The 19,725-nt window shown below is 54.7% G+C and overlaps 1 protein-coding gene across 4 annotated transcripts; it reads left to right on the top strand.

Annotated features, from left to right (window-relative positions):
* Positions 1-1,261: 1,261 nt before the first annotated feature.
* Positions 1,262-18,465, top strand: LOC117049219 (protein-glutamine gamma-glutamyltransferase E-like). Of its 4 annotated transcripts, XM_033153950.1 has the most exons (15): positions 1,262-1,315; positions 2,133-2,211; positions 3,001-3,124; positions 4,964-5,137; positions 5,762-6,004; positions 7,950-8,068; positions 9,963-10,091; positions 10,221-10,401; positions 10,496-10,631; positions 12,233-12,336; positions 12,411-12,653; positions 14,726-15,046; positions 16,292-16,449; positions 17,871-17,995; positions 18,256-18,465. In XM_033153950.1, the coding sequence occupies exons 3-15, from the start codon at positions 3,118-3,120 to the stop codon at positions 18,413-18,415; spliced, it is 2,100 nt and encodes a 699-aa protein (XP_033009841.1). In that variant the 5' UTR covers positions 1,262-1,315; positions 2,133-2,211; positions 3,001-3,117; the 3' UTR covers positions 18,416-18,465. The 4 variants fall into 4 exon arrangements, with proteins under 4 accessions (XP_033009841.1, XP_033009840.1, XP_033009843.1 ...); XM_033153949.1 differs by lacking the exon at positions 1,262-1,315 and having other exon boundaries at positions 2,125-2,211; XM_033153952.1 differs by lacking the exon at positions 1,262-1,315 and having other exon boundaries at positions 2,140-2,211; positions 3,008-3,124.
* Positions 18,466-19,725: the final 1,260 nt, after the last annotated feature.

Raw genomic sequence — 19,725 nt, 5'->3', positions numbered from 1 at the left:
ACAGAGTAAAACGCTTACATGTTTTGCAGCTTAGTAAAGCTTAGCAACAAGGCAATCATACCTTTTACCGCTTTTATTTGTGGTCTTCTGACCTTTCCATTGCAGAAAATGAACCACACAGCTTTTTTAGTAAGATAGACAAAAAAGTTTACATGCAGGAAAACACTTCTAAGTTACAGTAAAACAAGAGGTTGTAGTTGCAACAAACATGGCTGAAACCAGCAGCTTTGGGAAAACAAATCTGCTTAGCTTGGAAGAGAGGCAACTTTGGAACTCCCTGCCTAGAGAAGTCAGGCTGGCTCCCTCCTTGTTGCAATTCCACCAGTAGGTGGAGCGCTTCTCGTTTCAACAGGCTTTGGGGAACTGACTGCTTTTAATGAACGGGTTGGCACCGTGCTGTTTTTATTGTAATTATCTGTCTGTTATGTGAGTGTGTGTACAAAATTTTATTAATGCTTATTTTTTAAAAAATGATTTCCCCTATATTTTTAGCTGTTCTTATTGTATCTGTAAGCAGCCTTAAGTCCTTGTCAGGGGGGAAGGGTTGGGTATGAAATAATAATAATAATAATAATAATAATAATAATAATAATAATAATAATAAGTAGTAGTAGTAGTAGTAGTGGTGGTGGTGGTGGTGGTGGTGGTATAAAGCTGATTTTTTGGACATAAGGCTCCGAATGGAAGAGGGTGTTGTTGTGAACCTGTGTGCTTGCTGTCCATCCCCTGGGAAATGACTCTGTACCTGCTCTGAACATGCAGCCCTTGCAGCAGTAGAAGGAGAGTAAGGCAACCATGTCAGGCGGCTGCCCAGTTGCAGGGGTGCAAGGTGGAGAAAAGGTGGGTCCCTGTAATTGCAGTGGCACAGAAACAGAAGCCTTCCGAAGAAGAGGAAGGCAGCTGGAAGTGCTCAGCTGGGGTGGAGGAGGATGCTGAGGGGAAATTGAGCAGAGCAACAGCCTTAGACATCTTCCCAGCATTCTGTGATTCACAAAGAAGGCTTTGGAGCAGGCTACTTCCTCCTGAGTAGGACATTGAGCAACATCAGGACCATTAAGTTGGGCGGGGAAGTGGCAACAGCATTGCTCAACTCCAGCCCTGTGGCAGACTTCCAGAAGCCATCATGGAGTTCAGGCTGGGCTGGGGATGATTCCCGGTGAAGAATCCAGGAAGCAAACAAGGACAAAGTTGCAGTTCAGCAGATGAATCTCCAAACTGGAAAGTCAAGCCAGACAGATACGGATCTGCACACAGCGGGGAGAATGCCTGGGCTGGGAATTCTGGGCTGGGACAAGCATGGCTGCCAGCAGTAAAGGTGTGGAGGTCAAGTTCTTGAGCAGGCGAAAGGCTCAGAGCAGGTAGTTTGCAGGAGCCCCAGAGCTGGGAGGAAGCTGGGATCAAACACCCGGCCGCGTGGCTTGTAATGAAGGGGTGGAGTGAGTAAAGCACGACCGAGGCAACGCCACCGCTTGAGACTGCCTGAGCAGCAAGAGGAGGCGGTGGCAGGTCGTCCCCAAGGCATCACAGCAGCAGCACAAGGAGTAGGTGCCACGGTAGGAAGCAGGGGCTGCCCCCAGAGGAAGCCAGACCGAGAGAGGTGGCCCAGAGGCTGCTCACGCCCAACAGGCTGATGGGCCATTGTGGAGTGAGCCATTGGCCAGAACCAGCCACAGTGCTCTTTCATGCTCTCAGGTGAAATGGGGCAGCGGGAGGGTGAAGCTCCCCTGGTGCGTCTGGGGGGGAGGGCTGCGCAGTTCCTTGTCTTCTGTGGCTCTGTAGTGTGGAGATTGCTCCAGGTCCTGCTGGGGGGAGGCATCAGCCTGAGAGGATAAAGGAAGGTGTGATGTCTGTTGAGTGATGAAGGAAAAGTGGATGTCTGGTTGGACAAATGATGGAGAGGACCTGAGAGGATGGAAGGCACCTTCCTGTTGGAGGGTACCATGAAGGTCCCCAGCAGATAGAGAAGGAGGGAGCCCAGCACCCCTTGGGGCACCCAGTGGGGTGGGGGAAGGTATGACCCCAGGTTGGCCATGGCAATGTCACCCGTTAGACAAGCCTTGATGAGAGGTGACGTAGCCACATCTTCCCTCCTTTTCTCACATCTTCCTAACTGAGTCTTTTTGAATTCCAAGCCTGGAAGACATTCTTGATGCAAAGCAACCAAGGGCCCCTGGAGACCCTCAGAGAAGATCAATACTCCACTGGCAAAAGGTATTTCACTTTCCTCGGCCAAAACACCATTTCTAGAAGCCTCAGTAAAGCTCATCTGAGGAGAAGGAAAGGCTCCTCCGCTGTCTGAGGTACTACCTCAAGCCCAGGAGAAATGAAAATGGGGAGGAGAGAATGTCGATGCCAATGGGGCATTGCGCAAGAGGCCCAATGGAGCCAGCGGTGGGTGGGCTTCGGCCCCTTCTCAGCCATGGAACTCACTTGGTGGCTTTGGGTCTCTCTCTGGTCAAACAAGGCTACTGCCAATGCAGCCTAGCAGCCCCTCCTTCCCTCCCTCTCAGCTGAAACTGCCTCAAGAGGCTCTTTGAGCAGAACTGTAGATTGGCAAGAGACCCAAAGGGTCATCTAGCCCAACCCCCTGCAATGCTGGAAGCACAGTTACCTTGTGAGGAGCAAATGGGGGTCATGCCAGCTTCCTGGGGGAAGGGAAGAAGGCCAAAGGGATGTCTGCACACAGGCAGGAACCCCATTAGGAAATGGGAGGTGGCTGGGCTTGTGCAATAAAGGAGACGCAGGGCTCTGCCTAATGGAAGGGTGTGGGGAGAGAGGCTCTCTCTTCCTCCTGCAGTTTCTCTCCCTTCCCACCTGTTTCCTTGCCTCTGGGGGTGACTCCTTGCCTTGGAATTCCATGTAGGAAGTCCTGCATGTCATCCCTGCGCAAGCGAATGCACTTCCTCTGAGTAAACAAGGATGACTTCTCCTCCCACTGGAGAGGAAAATTGCCCTTGCGCTGCCACCGATTACAGGAACTGGCTAATTGCACCTGGGTAGTTTTTAGGGATCAGCGGAAACATCCTCACATCACACCTGGCTCAGCGGACAGTAGGAGAGCGGCGAGGAATGTGCAGTAGGAGCTCCTGGCCGTGCTGAAGAAGACAAGACTCAAGGATGGGAGGTGAGTTTGGGGTGGAGGCACCTGCCCTGGCCAGCCCTGCTCTCTGCTACCTGCCCTGCAGCCTCCATGCTGTGGTCCTTGCTAGGCTGGGAAGAGTCGGGAGGGAGCTTTGCTCCTGGGCTTTCTCTTCAGTGGCCTTTGGCTTGTTGCTCTGCTGAGACTGGAGTCCTCAGAAGAACACAAGGCAACTGTACATTTGCTGTCTCCCACATCCAAGGGGTCCAGCCCAGCTGCCTGGGGCCTTTCAAGGGAGAGATCGTGACTTTCTGGGTGCCAGGAGAAATGGGGCGCTCCTCTTCCCCCGCTGCTTTACCATCAAGTTGCAAGAGGGCCTTGAAGGTCCCAAGTGATGGCTCTTCTTCTCAAGGTGGCAATCTGCTCTGAGTGGACGGATGCAGTGCATTCTTGAGCATCCTGGAGTTCCTGCACCAGCCACTTCTTCCATCTCTCCACTTCATGTATTTATGACTGGAAAATATTTATATATTGCTCTTCATAAATAGCATCAAAGCGGTTTACAGCAATCCTCCACCAAAAGCCCATCAGCAGGTAGCCCAAACCCCTCAGAGTCCTGCTCTGGTTGGCCTCCCACTACAACCCTCCTTGAGGCTCCTTTACCAAACAGTCATGGTGTGCCTGCGTCTGTGTGTGCGTGTGTGCGCACCTGCACCTGCTGCTTTGATCTTTGTCCTGATCTGGTCTAACCCAGATGGGAACTGCAGGACTGAGTACCCAGCACCCCCCCCCCCCGCGCCATTGGCATTAACCCCTGTGAAAGAACTGGGCAGCAAGTGGTGCCTGAAGACCCAACTGCCACGTATCCCCGATGTTAGGGCAGGTTCTGCCTGGCATTTAATGCCTGGAACACCTGAGAGCATTTCCTGGTCTCACCACAATGGGAGCAACTGAGTCTTTGATCTTTCTTTCTCCCTCCCTCCCCAGTGGTGACTCATCCTTCTCACTTCATCCTTCAGGTTCAGATTTGCCAAGTCTAGAGAGCAAAAACCCAGGAAGCAGCTGCTTCCCGCTCCATCCCCAAAGCACCAGCTGGATTATGGGCAACTCTAGAACGCTCTCTCTGGACTTGGGCATGGAGACTCAGTCTTGGCACTGACTTCTACCCTGTGTTGTCCTGGTGGTGGTGGTGCTGGAAACCCCAAAGATGCAGCAGCCGCCGCCGCAGCAGCCCCCTCCAGCCCCTCGGCTGGGGTGATCAGGATGTGCCTGAGGAGGATTGCAGGGAGCTGCATTGGAAAGGGAGTCCCTCAGCTCCCCTGAGCTCCTCTGCACGGCGTCAGGGTGTTAGTTATGTCCCTGTTGCAAATCACCTTGTGTGTCTAATGAAGGCAAGGCCTCTTCCTCTTTGATGTCCCTGTTGGGAGACATGCGGCTCCTTCCCTGGCTGGCGCCCACACCCATGTTGCATCCTAATCTGTGATGATTGATTGATGGTTATACATCCCGCCCCCCTTCATCACTTTCACAGACAATCTTGACTTTTCATTTGATGCTGCCTTCTCCCCTTTTCCTTTTCTGTTGCAGTTTTCATATTTTGTGACATTGATTTAATTGGATAGTGTAAGGTGGGTTGAATAAACTTACCTGGAGAATGGGATGTAGGTGTGTTACTAAATAAAATGACGATAGCTGCTCTGCTCAGCATGGATATTGCACCCTGTCTCTGCCACCCAAGAAGCAGAGTCTGCTTAGGAGAAGGCTTGGCGATGTGAAGGTGGATGAACTGCAGCTGTGTCTGGCTGGCTGGGGGAGAGCAAAGTCAGGCCAGGCTCCTCTGGCCCAGCCAGGTCCCTTCAAGACTCACCTCTTGCTGTTCCACAGATCTGACACCAACACAGCTGAGCTGGCAAATCCCGGCCAACGGCCAGGCCCACCACACCAGCCGCTTTGCCTGCTCGGAGCTGGCTGTACGCCGGGGGCAGGGCTTCTTGCTGGCCGTCTACTTCAATAGATCCCTTCAGTCCGGAGACAACTTTGCTTTCGTTGTAGAGACAGGTAAGGCCGCCCCCATCACTGCTTTTCCCCGTCCTCCTCCATGGCCAGCTGGCATCACTCGCCTGGGCGCCTCTTGGCCTGATCTTTGGCTGCAGGACAAAAAGGCGCCTCCAGGATGGCACCTCCGCTCCCCTTCGGTCCTTGCGCACCTTTGGCCTCTGCACATGGAAGCGGCAGATCTCCTGGGCCTCTCGCCTGCCAAGACCTTTTTGACTGCGGGGTTTCCCTTTCCCACCATCCTACCCCTGCATGCAAACATCTCTTTCCCACAAGAAGCTTGTCCGTCTTTAAGGTGCTGCCAAAGACCCCTGGCTTGCCCTGTGCAACGTTGTGCCCTCCACAGCATTCTCTCTGGTGGGAAGCCAAGATGGCACCACCAACACAGGAGCTGTTCTGTGGCACGGAAGAGACCAGGTCCAGTGCGGGCGCACACACGCACCAACACTCCTCTCCCAGGAGGTCTGTGCAGTGCCTGCGTTCAGAGGTTGGAATCAGGTTGGGCAGCTGGCTGGATCTTCATGCTGACCAAACCCTTCAAGGAGAACGTTGCTGCTTGGGTAGCCTCTCACAGGTATGAGTCGCTTCTCGTGACAGCTTTGCCTTTGCCTCTGTTCTCTCTGGCAGGGAGAGCCCCTTCCGAGTCCCAGCACACCCGGGCCGTCTTCCCTGTCTCCAGCGCCCTGACTGGAGGGTCCTGGAGTGCCGTGCTCAGCTCCATCAATGGCAACTGTGCCAACTTCACACTGGCCAGCCCCCCCACCGCTGCCATCGGCCGCTACAAGCTGAGCCTGCAGGTGATGTGTGGCAACCAGGCCTATGCCCGCTTCCTGGGGCAGTTTGTCCTGCTCTTTAACCCTTGGTGCCAAGGTAAGATGCTCCTCCTGCCTGCCTGTGTAGGCCCTGCTATCGCCCTTGGGATGGGCCTCTGCCCCACAGGGGTGTTTCTGCTGAGGGTTGCCAGGCAGACAATGCAGTTGGTGCCACATGACTCCCTTCCGCACCACAGCTCTGCAGTTTAGGACTCGTCCCTTAGGACAGCTTCCCAAGCAAGCAGGCAGGGAATCATAGACTCAGAGAATTGTATGGGGCTTTGGGCTTATTTGTAGCTCAAAGCAGAAGCCTTGCACAGACCTCCTCCCCACCCTAGATGTTGGCATCTGGGCAATGAGATGCCTGATCCAGAAGCTGCTCTGGAAGCCTGACTGGGGTACAGCAATGCTCTACTGACCGGCTGGTGATGGACCGGGCTGATGCCTGCAAGAGTTTGTAATGGTGGTCCTGGAGACAGCGTTCCCCCCCCCCCGCCCGCAGCACATGGGGCCAAGTGTGCTTTGCAGCAGCAGCAGCAGCAGCAGCAGCAGCAGCAGCAGCAGCAGCAGCAGGAGGCCTCCCCTCTCCCTCCCTCCCTCCCTGCCTCCCAGGGACTCTCCTGTTCTTCTGGTTGCATCACCCAGGGCCTCTGGGCTGCTCATCCATCATCCAGCTGGGCGGTGGAAACTCAGCACTCAGAACTAGCTAAAAATGGGAACTTGGCTGAAAGAAGAAGGGCAAGATCCAGCACAGCTGGGCAGGAGGCCAGATTCCTCTTTGCCCAGAAGAACGTTGGCCCGGTGAGCCTCCCAGAGGCACCTGCAGATCTGACTGCTGCTGCGTCCGACCGAGTCCTGACTTGCCCCTTCCATGCGTCACCAGAGCAAGCAGCAGTCAGAGCCCTTTGCTACAGCAGCAGCAGCACAGGGGAGCCCCCCCCCCACTTCCATGGGCCCCTTTCAAGCCCCCCCCCTGCCAAGCAGTGAATCTAGACTAGTGGTTGCACTACCCCACCCCCAAAGGAGAGGGAAAGGGGTAAGATGGCCCCACTGGCTTTGCAAGGCCTAGCTGACAGCCCTCCCAGCCCTCCCTTCCTAGGACAGATGCTGGGGGTGGGCGTTGCCTCGAGCCCTGGAACTTGCCCATGCCAGGCAGGGAGACCCCCGAGGATGCCAGGGTTTCCTTAGAAGGAAACCAAGGGCTGGGAAATCCCTTGCTGCAAAAGGCAGAGTCCCAGAATGGTCGGCTTGGGAAGGAGGTCCTCCATGGCAGCTCCTTCTTATGGCCCAAGGAGGCAGGAGCAACAATGGGGCTCAGCAAAGAAGCTCCTTGTGGGGCAGGGACATGGCAGGGAGGGGGCTCCCCGCTCACTGCCCAAGCAGAGCAGAGCAGGATGTGACCCTTTTGCTCAGGCTCCTTTGCACTGCTCAGCTGGAAAGCTCTCCCTCTGAGCTGTCAAGACGAGTGTCCCCCTCCCCTGGGGCAGGGTCTCTGGCCTTCAGGGTCAGAGCCATGGTCTGCAGTGTCTACGCAAGAACCACAGAATGATAAAACTGTACTGTTGGAACAGACCGCAAGGGTCATCTAGTCCAACCTTCCGCAATGCAGGAGCACAGTCAGAGCACCCCTGACAGAGGGCCATCTGACCACCACCTTCCCAAGGAGTCTGTTCCACTCTTTAAAAGCTCTTATCCCCAGAAAGTTCTTCCTAATGTTTTTTCTGGGATCTGCTCTCTTGCAATCCAGCTCTTTCCTGAACTTACATTTGCAAGGATGTTCTAATCAGCAAAATAATTATTTTCCAAGCAACTGTTCAAACTTGCCCAGCACACACCAGCGGGAAACTTATTTATATGATAAAGTTCTAATTTTAGAGCAAAACTGGGGGGGGGGCTCCAAAGACATTTGAGGGGGGCATTTACCCCTTCCCACTTGGTTGTTCAAAGTCCAATCCAGCTTTGCTTGAAGCACCCACCGCCAACCTCTTGCCTCCACCCAACAGGAGACCTGGTCTACATGGCAGATGAAGGCGAGAGGCAAGAATACGTTCTGAATGAAAATGGGATCATCTTCGTGGGAAACGCCAACTATATCGAAGCGCGAGGGTGGTACTATGGGCAGGTCAGTGTTAAGGTCTTGCTCCTGGCCTTCAAAGCACCAGCTCTGCTGCTGGCCCTATATTTCTGTGCTGTGGGCCTGTGGCCCTATATTTCTGGGCTTGGAGTTCCATCACCCCTGCCAGGGGGACAGCAGTGGTGCCCTTGTAGCCTTAAGATGGAGAGGTGGCCAGGAGAGGAGGTGATGGCAAGGGAGGAGAGGCAGCATTTTCCTCTGCCTGGATCCTCAGAGCAATGGAAACATTCATGGGAGGATAAGCAGGGAAAACAGTCCTGGGATTTGGGGTCATGGGGAGGTTGAGGAGAGCAGCTTCCTAGGCCATTGCTGTATGGCTGCACAGTCACCGTCATGTGGGATGGGCGTTAATAGGTAGGAGAAGATATATTTATTGCAATTTATTCATCTAGGCACCCACGTGTGTGGGTTGAACAGAGTTTCAAAATATTATTCTTCTTTGGCCGTAGCCAAGTAAGATTGTCTTCCATGAACACGGTCTTAACGGTGTGTCCGTAGTGACTGTGGAGGCCAATTCTGGATCCACATGTCCTTCCACAGTGGGGACATAGGTTTCCTTGCGTCCCGAGTTCCAGTGTCTTCAAAACCCATGACACCTTTGGTAAAGGCTGTTCTCCAATTGGAGAGCTCGTGGGCCAGTGTTTCCCAGTTGTCAGTGTTTATACTGCATTTTTTTATTTGCATTGAGAGAGTCTTTAAACCTCTTTTGTTGACCACCAGCATTACGCTTTCCATTTTTAAGCAAAATCACCCCATGCGTGGCAGAAAATTTAAAAACATAGGAATTATAATAAATCAAATCAAATCAAATAGGCTGTAGAACCCTGTTTTGAACAAGTCCAGCTATGAAGTAAGCTGGCTCCCCTTCCTTACCCTGCTTAATAAAGAACCAGGCAACAGCTTGGAAGTTAAGCTTAACAATAAGATTCACTTACTTTAGACAGGCATTGGTTCACAGCAACAGGAGCAGTAAAGACTATGCAAGCAAGACACTTCTATTTACTTGTCTGAGCTGGAGCAAGGGAGGCAGGTCTGCACCCATTGCTGGTCAAAGGAAGAGAGAGAGAGAGAAGAGCAGGAAGTACTATATGCTCCTCCTTCTCCGGGAGAGGAGGGGAAATGACATCACACAGAGCCCTCTCTACCAATTGCATTTCTATGGTCTTGGTCCTTAGCTGTCAGCAATAGAGCTCTGTAGTCTTAGTCCCTTCTCCCGCTAGCTAGCAGGAACCTGCACTTTTTAGGTTGGGCTGCCCATTTCACACACATTGAGGGTGCAGTTGATGGTCATCCACATGTTCTGCGACTGTGTGTGTAGCCCAAACTAGAGAGTGCATTGCATGATGGAAGCTATGCCAGCCTTGAGCTACAATGGGTCTCCCTCAGGAATGGTTCCTGCCACCACCAGGAGCAGAACAAGGAAAGACTCTCTCGGGGCCAGCATGGTCGGGTATTCCAATGTCAGGGGCTGAAGGTAGAAAAGAGGGAGGCAACCACTGAGCCCAGCTCCATCTGTGCCCCGTGGCATGGAGATGGTTCTGCTCAGAGGATGCTGGGCTGAGATTATCTGTATCACAGAGATTGAGCAGAGGAGTGGCAGGTGCTCCTGCTGGCCGCAGAGTGCTGGGGGTCCCCGCTTGCCCTGGAACCAGTTGGTACTTCTGCATCTTCATGTGCATAAGAAGACCCTCTGGTTCTAACTTGCCCTGGTCTGAGGGCCCATGTTTCCCTCTCCACCTCCTGCCCCAACTGGAGTGCACCTTGGCTGGGTGCTGATCGGACCCTGGGTGACTTTTGGTTGCAGTGTCTGCACATATTTGTCTCTGTGTGGATGCTCCTCTGCTTCCTGGCGCTTTAGAGGACCTTCCTTTCTGCATTGCAGTTCCAAGAGAAAATCCTCGACCTTGCCCTGATGCTGCTGGATCTGAGCCTCTACCATCGCCAGGACCCAGGTGGGGACACATCGCGCAGGAGCGACCCTCGATACGTGGGCCGGGTAATCAGCTCCATGGTAAGCGCAAGCCCTCTGCCACTTGATCCCAGGTGGGGTGAGATCCTTCAGGAAGCCTGAAAACCCTCCCCAGCTCCCAGGCACCCCTCACCTGCCTGCTCCTCACGTTCCGCCTCCCTGGTGCTTTAGGTCAATGGGAACGACAACGACAACGGGGTGCTGGAGGGCAAGTGGAGCGAGGAGTTTGCCAACCACGAGAACCCCTCGCGGTGGGACGGCAGCGTGGCCATCCTCAGGAAGTGGGCGCAGGACAACTTCCGGCCGGTCCAGTATGGCCAGTGCTGGGTCTTCGCCGGGGTGGGTGGCACAGGTAGGCTTCTGGTGGCAAAGCGGAGGAAGAAATTGGGGTCCGGAGCGCCAATCAGAGCCCAGACCCACTGGCCTCTCTCCCCTCTCTTTCGCAGTCCTAAGGTGCCTGGGCATCCCGACTCGTTTGGTCACCAACTTCAATTCTGCCCACGACGCAGACACGAACTTCAGTATCGACAAATTCTACGATCCCTCTGGGAAGAGCATCAAGAGGGGACAAGACTCCGTTTGGTAAATGCGTCTGTCTGGCCTCTGGTGGGTGGGTGGGGAGGAGGGAGGGGGCCCTTCAGATGCTCGATCCCAGGATTACCTTCATAGAATCACAGAACTGTAGAGTGAGAAGGGACCCTGAGGGTCATCTATTCCAACCCTCTGCAATGCAGGAATCTCAAATAAAGCACCCCCCACCGGTGGCCAGTCTTGCCAGGCCCTGGAGACAGACAATGGATATCTGGGGTTTCTCTCCATTTCTCACATTTCCAATTTTAAACTCAATTCTCCACCACCTTCATGGGAGGTTTTAAAGGACAGGTTGGGTAGCCACCTGTCAGAGATGCTTTAGTTGAGATTCCGGCATTGCTGGGGAGGGGGTTGATCTAGATGACCCTTAGGATCCCTTCCAACTCTACACTTCTTTGAGTCTATTCATGTCTGTGTTTGGCTCTGGGGATCAGCCCCCTACAGGCAATGGAACTGTCAGAGGAATGCCAGATCTTGGGCCAGGATTCTGGCAAAACCCAACGTGGCCCTCCTCAGCCTTGGCTCCTGGAGGGCGGGGACTGTTCTGGCCCAGGGGCCATTTCTCCCTCCCAAGCTCTTCAGGGGAGAGGAGTCACTTTCCCAGGAGAGCTGGAAGGTAGAGGGAGCCAAGGCAAACATCTGCCCCTTGGCCAATGCTGCTCACCGTCCTGTTTGCAGAGGCAGTTATGACTCAGGGAGCACCTCTTCGCTCATCCAGTCACTCGGCTTGGCTGGGCAGCCTGTTATCATGCCAGGAGCAGCCATTGGTTTGATTCATCCCCATGTCTTTACCCTGCTTCTTTGTCTATTTGGGGGACCCTTATGATAGCTAAATATGACTCCATTATAAAGCAATATTAAAACACGGGAGGGGGAATAAACATCATGTTTACCAATAATCACCAACCAGCCAGGAAATATTCCCCCTGAAGGTCTCATTGGACCCATTGCTGACCTGTTTGAGCGGATTTGGCCAGAAGCTCACAGACAGGACATCCCTGCCTGCCTTTCTGCCTCTGGGCAGCATCGTCTTTGAGGAGCCAACTCCTAGGGGCCAAGATCCCTTCAGCCACCCTATAACATATTTGAGGGGGCTGGCTCCCCAAAGCTGGTGGGCATTGCCATTCAAATAGTGTCCACGAACCGCCTCATGTGATTGATTATGTGGGGAAGGGCTTACTCCCCCCCCCCATATTTTATTCAAGTTGGCACCCCTGCTACCCACCCTCCTTGTGAGCTCAGCCCATTGGCTTGCCATGTGTGCACGAGGTTTGTGTTGTATAGAAGCTGTGTGGGGAGACACCTGGCTCTGCCTTGTGCTGTCCCCTCTTCATGGAGAGCCTCCAGCGCCTTCAGGGGAAGGGACACAGCTCAGCAGAGCCAAAACATCTGCCTTGCATGCAGCAGGTCCCCAGTCCAATCCCCAGCATCTCCAGGGAGAGCAGGAGAGAAGCTGGCCTGAAACCCGGAAGAGCTGCTGCCAGTCAGTGTGGACAGTACAGAGCTAGATGAGCCAGTGGTCTGACTCAGTATAAGACAGCTTCCTATGTCACCAGGTTCCTATCTCCTTCTCTGTTCCTTCCCCCCTTCAGGGATTACCATGTCTGGAATGAATGCTGGTTCACTCGAAGGGATCTGGGGAATGCCTACTGTGGGTGGCAGGTGGTAGACGGAACCCCCCAGGAGAAAAGCCAAGGTAAGGTCCTCTCCTGCCCCCACCCCACCGTGGTCGCCTTCCAGAGCAGCTGCTGAATCCTGCTTTCCTTCCAGGGATCTACCAATGTGGACCGGCCTCTGTCCTGGCTGTCAAGCAAGGAGACGTGCGGCTGAACTATGACACGGGATTTGTGTTCTCCGAGGTGAATGCCGATATCAACCGATGGGTCCTCTATCCCGACGGGAGGCAAGTCAGGGTCTATTGCGACACTACGTCCATCGGCAGCCACATCAGCACCAAAGCCGTGGGCAGCAACTATCGGGTGGACATCACCAACAACTACAAGTACCCAGAAGGTGAGTCCCCTTCCCTCCTGGAGCAGCTGGCTTCCCCAGTTTCCCCATTTCTGATCTGTGGGATCTCTCAGGGGACACACCAGGCAGGGAGAGGCAGAAGCCACCACTGGCCAGGCCAACACAGAGGCCACCAAATTAGCATACAGGTGGTCTCTCCAAACTGGGCTGCAGAATGGCAGGTTCAACGGAGTATCAATAAGGGCAAATTGATGCAGGGTGGGGCAACTTGTCACCAACTGTGACCCCCCAGGATGCAAACTTTGCCATTGTACTAGAAAGCAAAACCAAAAGATTATCAACTAGGAAAGGGAGTAAAAGGACAACCACCAGAATCACAATGCCAGTGTTTAAACTCCACTGCAGGATCGCAAATTTGGAAGGGACCTTGAAGGACATCTAGTCCACACACACACACACACACACACACACACACACTATATGGGAATGAGTGATACAATAAGAACTTAAAACTACCCTGCTGAAGCAGCCCAAAAAAGGGGGGCACCTAGTCCAAATAGCCAAATAGATGCCCCCATGGAAAACCCTCAAGCAGGACCTGAGCTCAAGAGCCCTGTCCTCTCCCCTTCTGCGGTTCCCAGTAGCTGACATTCAGAAGCATTGCTGCCTCCAAACAACGGGGCCAATCAGGGCTAGTAAGACCTCTATTGTAGAGGGGCTGGATCCTGCCGGTCCAAAGGATGCCCCAGTTCTTGACCATGGAGCAAAAGACAAGCAGGAGATGCACAGCAGGTGTGTAAAATTATGAATAGCTGCCAACAGAGAGAACAGAGGGGAGTCTGTCTGCCTCGTGCCAGCCCACCGCCCTCCCCCAGCAATCTCTTTCCCTTCTAGAACAGAGAAAAGAGAGTCCTTTCTCAGAGGCAGCAATCATAGATGAGGTGGCGAAACTCCCAGGGAGGAGGGGGTCTGTCAGTGGCCATGACGAGGAGGCGCAAAATGGAGACTCCATGCTCAGAGGGAGAAGACCTCTGCATACCAGATAGTCAACAACACTGGGGTTCAGCCCTTCCGGGAAGGTGCATTTGGTTGGCCACAGCTGGAGGCAGAATGAGGGGCTGGGAGAGCCCACAGAGGCACCTGCACCCTTGGCCACTCCCCCCGCCAGAACGCAAGGAAGTGTTTGGGACATCCGCTGGCAGGGGCTCTTCTCCCATCCCACATGGAAACCTTCCTGCCTGTGCTCTGCCTGCCTTCCCTCAGTCTCAGGATTTCTGGCCGGAAGCAGCATTTGGAAAGGAAAGCACACGCTGTGTGCGCAGAAGGTGCTGCTGCTGCTGGGAATCCTGAGGCACCCCTTCCCACGCCCCTCCCTGAGTCTCCCTGTGGGTGCCAGCAGAGCCAGCTGCCCTGGGCTTTAACTCAGCTGAAGGCGACTTCTGGGGCTCCGAGTCTGACTCCGTGCGGCCCTCTCTGCATTGACAGCACCCCATACGTCCTCAGGCACACCCGCCCTCCCTGTCACGGTGCAGCTGCTGCCTGGACTCTGGAATGCGCTCGGTGCACATTCTCTTGGGATGAGGAGCCCCAGCCCTTGGCTCCTGTCCCAGCTCCACGTGCTGGAAACCTGCCAGCGCTCCTTGGGCTTCTGCCAGATGATCACTCCCACCCTCACCTGTGTCCATTGCAGGATCTCTGGAAGGTGGTCTGTCCTGAGTTAGACCAGTAGTCCATCTTAAGAGAATCAGAAGAGGGGGCCACCTAGATACTCTCACAATAGGATGAACAAGCTTTTTAATTTTTGGCCAGTCAATTGGTCAACTGCTTTCGACTGCTCAAAGGGCCAGTGCTATTTGTCTCCCACTCGCCCACCCAGCTAGACTAGGGAAGCTGTGCACAGCAGGAAGCACCAGCCGAGTCAGGTCATTTCCCGCAACACCATTCCTGCAGGTGTTCCTCCCATGTGCGCAGGCAGAAAAGGGGCACGGCAGGTGGGCAGTGTGTCAGACCTAAAGAGCTGGAGGTGAGCTGGAGGCCTGCAATTTAGCGGGGGGGGGGGCTTAGCAGGTGTGCCAAGGAACTGGGGGCTGACCGCTTCCTTCTTTGCCTTGCAGGCTCTGCCGAGGAGAGAAACATCTACCGCAAGGCCTGCTCCCAGATGCATGGGTCCATGCCCAGCGAGAGCCGCATGAGCAGCACCGACGACGCCTCCGCCTCCGAACTCATCACGCACCCAGGGCTCTTTGGGAAGTTCAAGCTTGCCCAGCCGCCCATCCTTGGCAAGGACATCAACCTCATTCTCACCCTGGCCAACTTGGCCCCGGAGCCCAAGACCGTGACCGTCAACCTGAGCGTCTCGAGTGTCCTGTACACCCGGACGGCCATCAGAGAGATCCTGAAGGAAGTGATGACTGTCAGCCTTGGCAACAAGGAAGGTCAGTGGCCTCCCCTGCTCCATGTCTCAAAGCCCATCCAGGGAGGGAGGGAGAGCAGGTGTTGTGTGGGGGCCCCATTGCCTGCTGGGTGCATCTACACAGCCTCTGCTGCCATCCAGGAGCGGAACTGACTGGGCTGCCCACCAGCTCCACCTTCTGGCACCCGCACGCACCCACTCTGCGATGGCCCCCTGGGGCTTCCAGACATGAAGCTCTTGCAAGGCTCCCCCCTCGCTCAGGCTCCCACTAGAGGTCGCTGCGGAGAAATGCAGCCCAGCAGTAGAAATGCTATGCAGGGCCCATCATGAGACCGGGGCCAAGAGCAAGTCTCCGGGCAAGAGCACCCACAGCCCCACTATCAAAGCCACAGGCCCCTTGACCGGGGGGTGGGGGTGGGGGGTGGTCCTCTGAGGCCCAGGCCACCAAGCATCACCTTCAGGGAGCCAGAAAAGAAAGGAAGCCCAGCCCAGGTGAGTCTGTACCTGCCCTTGGGGTCTGGAGTGGAGCAGGGAAGGGAACCCAGCACAGGATAGCAATGGCAACTGCAGCAGCATGTCTAGAGGGAGCACCAGCACATGGGCCGCCGCCCCCCCCGCCCCCCCCGGGCCGAGGAGGGCCAAGGCAGGCTGCTCTCACTTGGCAAGCTGGAGAACTAAATTGGAGGCCCAGATTTGTTTGCTTGTGTTGTTCATTTAAAAGCATTTATAAATCACTTGGTATTTCAAAATATCTAAGCTTTCTGCAATTTTTTAAATAAAAAAAATTAAGCAGTGTTGTTAAAACAAAAATACAGTCTGAAATCAATAAAGATACTGCAGCATAAAAGCATAGAAGATCTTAGAAAGACAAACGAGACAGAGATTTGAGGTGTTTGGAGTCATAAACAAGGGTGTTGCTTTGTGGGTCAGGCAAAGCGGTCAGTCTTCAGGCCGGCTGAGGGAGGTCAGCATCTTCCTTTGTGCTTTGAGCTCCAGCCTTCCAGCCAAGGGGGTCCTGGCTGGGAATGTTGTGCCCTTTGGGGACTCCCAAGGGAGGAGGAGGAGGAGCAAGGATGTCCTCCAAGTTGCTTCCCTCTGGAAGCTGCAGCACCCTGGAAAAGGGGCGGGGAGAGTTGTGGTCATTGCTGGGTTGACTCCATGGAGCAGGACCTCCTCTCTTGCATGGAACAAGTTCAGGGGGCAGGGGGCAGTGGGTTGCCTCTGAGGAAAGGATCCTGACTCCCCCCCCCACCCCTCTGCCTTTCAGAGAAGCACCTCCCACTGCGGATCACGTACGGCCACTATGGGGCATCCCTGACGGACGACAAGAAGCTCTTGGTCACGGCCTTATGTGACGTTGTGGATGGCGTGAAGCTGCTGGTGGAGAAGGCCATCACCCTGGAGACCCAGAATGTCTCCATCACGGTAAGGAGCCCCTCTGCAGCCAAGAAGAAATGCCCCTCTCCGTGCCTGGTCCTCCGTCCTGGAACCGCAGCCCCCCACCCACAAGTGATTTTAGTCACTGCTGCTGCTGCTGATTATGAGGCTAACATGATGGTGGGAAGATTGAGGACAGATGAAAGAAAGTCCTCCTTCTTGCAGTGCAGAGTTAAACTGTGGAACTCCCTCCCACAGGAGGCAGGGATGGCCACCAACTTGGGTGGCTTTGGAAGAGGATGGGACAAATTCATGGAGGATGAGGGAGCAATTGAGGGCTACTAGTCAAGGCGGCAATGCTTCCGAATCCCAGTTGCTGGAAACTGCAGGAGGGGAGGGGGGCTCCTGTGCCTGGGTCCTGCTTGCAGGATTCCCAATAGAGGCATCTGGTTGGCTCCTGTGAGAAGAGGATGCTGGACTATAGAATCATAGAGTTGGAAGAGACCCCAAGGGCTATCCAGTCCAACCCCCTGCCAAGCAGGAAACACCATCAAAGCATTCCTGACAGATGGCTGTCAAGCCTCCGCTTAAAGACCTCCAAAGAAGGTCCACCACACTCCTTGGCAGCAAATCCCACTGTCGAACAGCTCTTACTGTCAGGAAGTTCTTCCTAATGTTTAGGTGGAATCAGACTAGATGAGCCAGACTAGATGGGCCAGACTAGATGGGCCACTGGCCTGAGCCAGTTCTTCTGGTGTTCATATGGCAATGAAGATGCAAGGCCAAGTTTAGAGTCTTCTTCTAGCTTCAAGACCCCAAATAAGAGGGGTTGAGTTTGGAGCCACATCAGCACAGAGCCTGTCCTTGGACAAGGGGAGAGGGCAGCCAGTCCCCTGTCTCCCCCCATCTGGCTCCAAGTCCACACTGTAGTACCTGCCAACCCTGCCTCACCTCCCCATCCTGGTTCAGCCCTGTTGCACCATGGGATGCCATCCCAGAATGCAACAGCTCATAAGGGAGCTTGGGGAGAAGGTGGTGAGCCCCAAAGGGTTAATGATGCAGCCTGACTATCCCAAGGCAGCTGCCTCCCAGTTGGCATTCAGGGCCAAGCTGGATGCCACCTTGCGGGGCTGTTGGGTTTCCCCTGCAACTGGATCATGGCAGGGGGGTGGGGAGAGCTCAACCCTTTGCTCCTGCTGAGGTCCTGATTCAGTTTGGGGTGTGGCTGTGAGTATCCTGTTTGCAACGGTTCCAAGATTTCAAGGCCTAAATAGGTACAGCGTTTGATCGTATTTGAAAGAATGGGAGGGGCTCTGGAGAGGTGGTGGCTGTGCGTGAGGATTGGGTCCTGATGCTAGAGTGCAGCTTCCATGGCTCTGCTCGGAAGGAGGGAGCCCTGCACCTGCCAGGATAAGTGCTGGTGCAGAGTGCGTCCCCAGAGACTGAGCAACTCCTCTCCTTGGCTGCAGGCCCCTCCAAGCGTTGTAGCCAACAAACCGGCCACCGTGGAGATCTTCTACGCCAACCCTCTCCCAGAGCCAGTGGACAACTGTGTGCTGCTGGTGACACTGATGGGCCAGGCTGTCAAGATCAAGTAAGTTTGGTGGGGGGAGGAGCAACCAGCAAGTGGGAGGAGCTTGGCTGGCCCACTCTCCTGCCTGGCAAGGGGAAGGTGAGGAGACGTCCCACCCAAGTGACTCCTCTGAGCTCTGGGTGGAAGAGAAGCCAAGTCAGCTGCAGGTGGGGCCAATTCAGCTGTGGCCCTTTGGAGGACATGACCCCTGCAGGCCTCTGGCTGGTCACTCCAGGGCTGCGTCCTTGCATGTGTGTGTGACCCTCTCTCTCTCCCTTCAGTGTGGCAGCACTGGCACCTGGAGAGAAGTCCAAAATCTTCTTCGAGTTCACCCCACGCAACGCAGGGGCCATGCAGCTCCACGTTGACTTCTCCTGCAACAAGTTCCAGCACATCAAAGGCTTTGTGCTCATGAACGTGGCCCCGGCCGGGTCCATGTGATCTGGGGCTGCGGTGGTGAAAGGGTGTGTGTGTGTGACTGTCCTGTTCCTGCACGATGATTAAAAGCTTTTTTTCCCAGGCAGAAAAGTGGCAGCGTTTGTTCTAGGGGGCTGTGGATGGCTAATGCACATCTCATGGGTGGGGGTGGGGAACGTCTCCTCCTCCTCCTCCTCCTCCTCCAATCATGAAATTATAGAGTTGGAAGGGACCTCAAGGGTCATCCAGTCCAAGCCCCTGCAATGCCAAATCTCCACTAAAGCATCCCTGACAGATGGGCAGCCAACCTCTGCTTAACAACCTCCAAGGGAGGAAAGGCCATCACCTTCCAAGGGACTCCCTTCCACTGTCCAACAGCTCTTGCCCTCTTCCTGATGTTGATTTGGAGTCTCCTTTCTTGCCATTTGTATCCCTTGGTTCTGGTCCTCCCCTCTGGAGCAGCAGGAAACAAGCTTGCTCCATCTTCCACATGACAGCTCCTCCTCCACCACCACCACCTCTTGTAGGGATCTTTGGGCACACTGGTATGCTCTGATGTGCTCAGAAACTGGGTCAAATTGCACCACTTGAGCCTCTCCATGGCACAGAAGCACCTCCTACTAGCAAATGGTCAGCTAAGAAGACGTGCTAGGTGCATCTTGCAATATCTGCTTGGTCACGGGGAGGAGGGGGCAGGTGGCATTCACACAGTGACCTCTTCCAGGGCTGGGGTGCTCTTCTTCCTGGCTGAATTGCAACAGCTTTTGCCAAAGGGCAGGTCACACTAGCTGCGCCCTGGAAGCAGATGAAGAACTTCCAGCCAGGAGCCCCACTTGAGGGGCCTCCTTGTGGCTTCCGCTGCCCAGGCATCAGGTATGAACCCAGCCCCTTTTGTTCCCAGTGTGGTCTCCCCAGAGGCCAGACAGGCTCCTCAGTCTTGCCTTGCTCCAGCTGCCATCCAACTCCTCCCCTCTCAGGGCCCTTGCTAGGACCACAATATTGCCAGCCCCACCCCCATTCAACCTAAGAGAAGAGGGTCCGCTTGCCTCAACCTTTCCCCCCAGGGCTGCCTTGGCCCAGCTCTACCAGTGTGGTGTAGTGGTTAAGAGCGGTAGACTCGTAATCTGGGGAACCGGGTTCGCGTCTCCACTCCTCCACATGCAGCTGCTGGGTGACCTTGGGCTAGTCACACTTCTCTGAAGTCTCTCAGCCCCACTCACCTCACAGAGTGTTTGTTGTGGGGGAGGAAGGGAAAGCAGATTGTTAGCCGCTTTGAGACTCCTTCGGGTAGTGAAAAGCGGGATATCAAATCCAAACTCCTCCCCTTCTTCTTC

This window comes from Lacerta agilis, chromosome 6 (assembly GCF_009819535.1).
Source record: "Lacerta agilis isolate rLacAgi1 chromosome 6, rLacAgi1.pri, whole genome shotgun sequence".
NCBI classification, from domain to species: domain Eukaryota; kingdom Metazoa; phylum Chordata; class Lepidosauria; order Squamata; family Lacertidae; genus Lacerta; species Lacerta agilis.
This window is presented reverse-complemented; position numbering and strand designations above follow the sequence as displayed.

Coding starts and splice junctions, on each gene's coding strand:
- LOC117049219 (XM_033153950.1), top strand. Junction 10,632..12,232: donor AGGGGACAAGACTCCGTTTG/GTAAATGCGTCT, acceptor TCCCCCCTTCAG/GGATTACCATGTCTGGAATG. Junction 15,047..16,291: donor CAGCCTTGGCAACAAGGAAG/GTCAGTGGCCTC, acceptor TCTGCCTTTCAG/AGAAGCACCTCCCACTGCGG.